Source organism: Rhinopithecus bieti, unplaced genomic scaffold (genome assembly GCF_001698545.2).
Source record: "Rhinopithecus bieti isolate Rb0 unplaced genomic scaffold, ASM169854v2 scaffold_13351, whole genome shotgun sequence".
Taxonomy (NCBI): domain Eukaryota; kingdom Metazoa; phylum Chordata; class Mammalia; order Primates; family Cercopithecidae; genus Rhinopithecus; species Rhinopithecus bieti.
Window position 1 is genome coordinate 2,648,024 of NW_016807514.1, and position 5,807 is coordinate 2,653,830.

Here is a 5,807-nt window from a genome sequence, read left to right on the forward strand (position 1 = left end):
AATTAAGTCACCTCAGTTGAAGGAAGGCAAAGATTCTGTTGCCAGCGTCCTTTCCTTGCAGAATGGCTGTAGGAAGCTCCCTAAACACAGGAGGAATAACAGCAAAATGAGTCTTGGGCTTCAGACAGGACAAAGAACCCCAGATTAGGGGTCAATAGATTCGATATGACGAGCTTCTTAAATCATTTTTGATGGTTGAAGGAAAAATTTCAGACCCCTCTGGTGTTGCATTCAGTGCACACACAGCAGACAAGACAACTGTGTTTTAGAGGTGAGGGGAGAAAGGTCCTGGATAGAAGAAGGTTTCACGTTTCCATCTAGTGGTACCACGTCAATGCCTGTAGCTCGTGACGTCATATACATCCCTGCATATACAGCGTAATACCCAGGGTGACCACTAAGAAACCTACAAAAGTAAGATACTCTAAGCATGCTAAATAAATCAACACACAATCCTGAAACATGTTCCAGTAACCCAGAGGGAGGTAAGAAAAGAGAAACAGGAATGAGAAGCAGAAGACACAGCAGGGAGTGATCAGATGGCAGACTTGAGATTCTGCATATCGATGGGCTACCAGGTAAATGGACCAAATACACCAATTGAAAGGCAGAGACTGGTAGGGTGGATGAGCAAATGACCCAGCTATACACTGTCTTCAGACCAGCCCCACGCTCACTTCCGACACAGCATAGGTCGGTTGAAAGTGAAATGATGGAAAAAGATACACCTTGTAAAGATTGAAAGACATGCACATTTCAGGTAAATGGGTTTGTTTCATTCAGGCTGAATTTCCTGAGCCCTTTTTTTTCCTTTCTTCTTTCCGCCTGCATTGCCTCTCCCTCCCTCTTCCCCTGGCGACATGCTGGAAACCACAGTGCATGCATAGAACACATGTAACCACATAGAACACAGGCGTGGGTCCGTACAAACCTGCGGACATAGGTAAAGACGTGGGGAAGGGGCGCTGTTTCTTTTCCAAAAAACCAAGGGAAGGACCATGTAAAAAGAGTTATCTGTATTTTCCACTTCTCTCCCAATAATATTTTGGGTTAATTCCACCACATCAATGTGGAAAAATTCCCTCCATGCATAATTTACTCAACCGCTAACGTTGGTGATGGCCATTAACTCGGTTTCCAGCATTCTGCCCCCAAACAACGATGCTATAAACATCCTTGAAAGTAAAAACAAACAGAAGAATCACACTCACTAAGCAGAAGTGTTGATTCTTTGTACTTCCTTTGGGAGCAGGACCCCTGAGTTTAGAAGGCCCTAAACAAACGGTGACTTCTGTTCCCGTCTGTTCCTATCTGCTGAGAATGACACCTCCACTTTGTTCAGCCACCCGGCCTCCCATGAGCAGAGCCCAGGCCCTGGCATGCTAGCTAAGGGCCCACACGCGTAGGGGTTTCCTGCTGAGCCCTCAGAACCAGGCGCACCCACTAGTCCCCACCCTCCCTGCCGACTCTCTCTGCCCACCTAAGACCCTTGTTGAGAATGCAGACTCCAGTGCTCTACTCGCCTGAGGCCCGGGGCTCTACTTTCCTACAAACTGCAGATGGAACAGCTGAACTCAGCCCGGGCTGTCTTGGGAGGAAGCAAAGGCGAGTGGGTGTGGACCAAGCCACTTCACAGATTCCCCACCAGGGCCAGAAATGACTCTGCTGCCTCCAAGAAGGAACCGAGTAGAGGCGGCCACAGGTGCTGTGGTATCTGTCCTTTATTGAACATCCTCCCAAAGCTGGGGCTCCGGTTCACCCCCCACTGTGCCCCGCGAGAAACGGCTTTCAGAAGCATCTCCTCTGCACCACGGAGCTCCCAAACTCCTTGAAGTCTGCGGCGGTGACCCACATCTGCTTGAAGCTACTCAGAGAGGTGACGATGGAGGCTCCAATCCAGGTGGAGAACCACCGGTCGGGGGGAGCCGTGATCTTGATGGGAGTGTCCTTGGAGGCCAGCTGCTCCAGCTCCTTGAGAAGCCGGTCATCCAGCCCGTGGAACAGGGTAGTGCCCCCCGACAGCACGATCTCCCCAAAGAGGATCTTCTGGATGTCGGCATCACACTTGGTGATGCTGCTAGAGACCATATGTGAGAGCCCGGGGCTCTGGCAGCCCAGCTGCTGGGGCGTGAACAGGGCCTCGGGCGCCTGGTGCAGCGGGTCCCCGAGGCTGAGGATGTTCCCGTCGGGCAGCTTGTACTCCCTCAGGACCTCCTCCGGCCTCCGGGAAAGCTCCTTCTCGGGCTCCAAGGCCACGTAGCACAGCTTTTTTTTTATGTCGTCCACCAGGCCCTTGTCCAGCTCGCAGGAGAAGGTGTGGCCGCTGGCCAGGAGCAGCTGCGTGAGGAGCTCTGTGATGTCCCTGCCTGCCACGTGGAGCTTGGTGACTGCGTGAGGCAGGGAGTAACCCTCGAAGATGGGGACAGTGCAGGTGACCCCATCCCCGCTGTCCACCACCAGGCCCGTGACGCAGGCCGAGGCGTAGAGAGCCAGCACCGCCTGGTCCGACAGGTAGAAAGCGGGCACGCCAAATTTCTCAAACATGACTTCCGCCATCTTCTCTCGGTTCTCCCTGGGGTTCAGGGAGGGTTCTGTCATGAGCAGAGGCTGGTCGCTGGGTTTCACGCCCAGCTCCCACTCAAAGAGATGCTTCCAGAGTCTCTCCATGTCATCCCACCATGTGATCAGGCCACGCTCGATGGGGGAGTGCAGCTGCAGGGCCTCGAGCTTGTACAGGGCCTCCTCTCCCACAAAGTACTTCTTCTGGTTGGCCTCTGCTGAGGGCGCCTGGAATTTCAGGTGCCCCACGATGGAGCTGACGATGTGCCGGGGTCCAAACTCCCCGGACAGGCCCGCTTTGCAGAGCCCCGAGCCATTGTCGAAAATCACAGCGGGGGAGTCTAACGTGTGCGGATTAAACATGCCCGCAGCCTTCCCTTCTCAGCCTCATCAAAATAAAGACCAGCCCTCCAGGGCCACTTTGTGATGCAATAGGGGATCCCACGGCTCTCGGGGTGTCTCAAGGCAGAGCTAGCACCACACCAGAGAACCCTCCATCCTCAGGCTCAGGTCTGCTCTCCCTTCAGGTGGCCCCGGCCTGCTGAGGCCTCTTCTATGGGGCTGCCTCCTAGGTAACAATCCAGCCAAGGCAACGATTGTCCTGAGCCTCAGCGGCCCTGGGGGTGGGGCTCTGAGTCCCCCATCCCCCACAGGGTGAGGTGCTCAAGAGAGGGAGGCAAGTGCATCCTAGGGTGGTGCTGGACAAGCCTGTGGGCTGAGGAAGAGACTTAGCTTTAGAGTGGAGAGAAGCAGCCCAACCTGGGTGCACCCCAGAAAACCAGCTTCTCTGGCCCCTGAGCTGCAACCTCTGGGGTGACAATACTTCCCTGTGCTAAGGGGGAGAACCAAGCACCAGGTGGGAGAGGTGTTGTAAGCAGTTCTGTCCCAACAGGCACTTAGAACGTGCTTTTGAATAGTGACTCCTCCAGGAAGCTCTCAGGGATTTCTCCTCCCTCCATCCCATTAGTCCCGGCTGTCTGTCCCACTGGGTGGACCCTATTCAAAGCCCTCTGGGCTGGCCCTTTGTCCAGGAATACATCTCTGCTCTGGCTTGAGGCCAGGGCCCCTCATTCCTCTCTGCAGACTCTGAAGTGCTGGCACGCAACAAAGTCCAGCGGCCACAGAGTTGGGAACCCCAACAGCCCCAAAGATATGGTCCATTGCCCATTTCACATGGGCAGCCTGGATTGCAGCCTGTGACACCTCTCTGTGTCTACGAGCTGCCACCCAGTCAGGCCACAGCCACAGAGGAACGCTCAGAGATGACCAGGCCATTAAGGGTCAAGGTCTGAGCAGGACCAGGAAGGAGGCACTGGGCCAGGCCAAGGGCAGCAGCTCCAGACGATGAGAGGACCCACAACAGTGTATGCCCGGCACTCAGACCCCCACTTGGTCTTCTGCTTGGGGAGAAAGTGGGAGGGGATCCAATCTGGGAACCAGTTTCACTTTTTTCTTGAAGAGGGTGGAGGTGGCCTTGGAGAATATGAGGTTTATTCTCTCTCTCCTGTCATATCCACAATTACCCTGCAGGCTAGCTTGGTCTCCCAAAGTTCTCCCAGAGGATGCCTCCCGGGGTCACTCCCCTCCTGGAGCCCCTCAGCTCCTGCTGGTGGCCCCCTCTGTGTGTCCTGCCTGCCCTGCTGACCCAGCAGCAGGCATTAAACCCATGGTGGTGTAGACACACGTTGTAGATGGGCAGTCTAGGCACGTGGTACAGGTAAGTGGTATAAACACAAGGTATAGATGCATGGGATAGATGGGTGGTGTAGACATGCGTTGTACACTCGTTGATGTGTGGTGTAGATGTGTCTTGTTGATAGATGGTTTTGTGGGCACCACTGATCCCTGGGCGGGAGTCAATAAAAACTTGATTATTGAAAGATTTTCCTAGAGGGCACCCCCCAGAGGGAAACTGAGTCAAATGCATGCCAGGGCGGGTGTGGCTTTTCAATCTCCATTTCTCTGGAAACTGTGGCAGCCACCACACAGCTTGCTTGCAGTTGTCTCAGAGACCTCCAGGCTCCCCGAGGCGGTAGGTGTGGACGGAGGCACTGACCCATGGGCATGGCCTGGGGCCCTGAGGCCTCCTTCGCAACCTGCTGGCCCAGGCCCAGGAGCTCCTCCCTGCCCACATCAAGGTCACCCCGCAGGTCCTGCTGAAGGTCACCTGAGGCCTGGCCAGTGCTAGGGGACGGGGAGAATGTCCTGGGACAGGGGCAGGCACCATCCCGACCCTGTTCCTGTTTGATAGCGTGCTCGGGCAGAGGGTGCCCCCTCGAATGCCGTCTTCCAGGCACGTCCCAGGCTGCAAGGTGAGTTGTCCTCCAATGCCTTTCTGGTTCTACTGTGCGGCCACACTCACAACAGAGGGACCACCCTGCACGGGAAGAGTTCTCTCCATGCTGAACTGGGAGACCACAGGCACCAGTCCTGGGAGATACAAGTGGGCCCATCCCTGCCGACCTGCATAGCCGGGGTCCTGGCAGAGGTGTGGCTGTCCACAAGGTTGGCCCTTTGAAGCCCTGGGACAGGATCTGGGTGGCTCTCTCCTGGCCCTGCAGAGGGACAAGGACTCCCTCCGTCACATGCCCTGCGGAGCAATGGCTCAACATCAGCCGATGCTGCCAGAGATGGCCCCAGATGGACACCAGGTTTACCCAGGAGGGTGACAGAGTGCCACTCAGGGATGGCATGTGCCCCCACCGGCTGAGCCCTCTGCCCACAGCCCCCGGCTGAGCCCCTCTACCTTGTAGAGGTGGTCTCGGCCTGGGAAGGGCCCCCAAGGCTGGGACGACTGAGCCTGCTGTGTTGTCTCAGACCCTGGCTCTGTACAGCCCAGATCCACCATCAACTGCGCGGATTGCTAAGGTTTCGAGTCTCACGTTTTGGGGAGAGCATTCCCTGGCTGGCTGCTGTGTCTTGGGGTTCCAGCCTGCAGCCGTCACAGAGGGTCTGCATCCTCGCTTCTCAGGTGTGGCTGGAAGTGCCTCAGTGTCGCCTGAGCAGAGCTGGGAGGAATGTGCTCTGACGCTTTCTAGATTCTGGCTTTGCCGGTGGCCACAGTGGGAGGTGGTGACAATGCTGGGTGGGGAGGGCTCTTGGGTCAGGCACAGAGACACGTTGAGATGGCCCTGGATGGGCTGGGATCTTGGGCATTTGCAGACAGGACAGAGGAGGAGACAGATCCACTAAGCCCGGGCTGCTGAGCTCCTGGTGGGGTGTTGTGGGGCTTCTCCGTTCCTCCATCC

General features: G+C 56.1%; 1 protein-coding gene across 1 annotated transcript; it reads right to left on the reverse strand.

Moving 5' to 3' along the window:
* Positions 1–1,706: 1,706 nt before the first annotated feature.
* ACTRT2 (actin related protein T2) lies at positions 1,707–3,128 on the reverse strand. The gene has a single exon (XM_017882430.1). It carries the CDS (start codon positions 2,920–2,922, stop codon positions 1,789–1,791), a length of 1,134 nt encoding a protein of 377 aa, XP_017737919.1. The 5' UTR covers positions 2,923–3,128; the 3' UTR covers positions 1,707–1,788.
* Positions 3,129–5,807: the final 2,679 nt, after the last annotated feature.

Bases quoted from the DNA above. Each gene is read 5' to 3' on its own strand.
- ACTRT2 (XM_017882430.1), bottom strand. From the start codon at position 2,922: ATGTTTAATCCGCACACGTTAGACTCCCCCGCTGTGATTTTCGACAAT.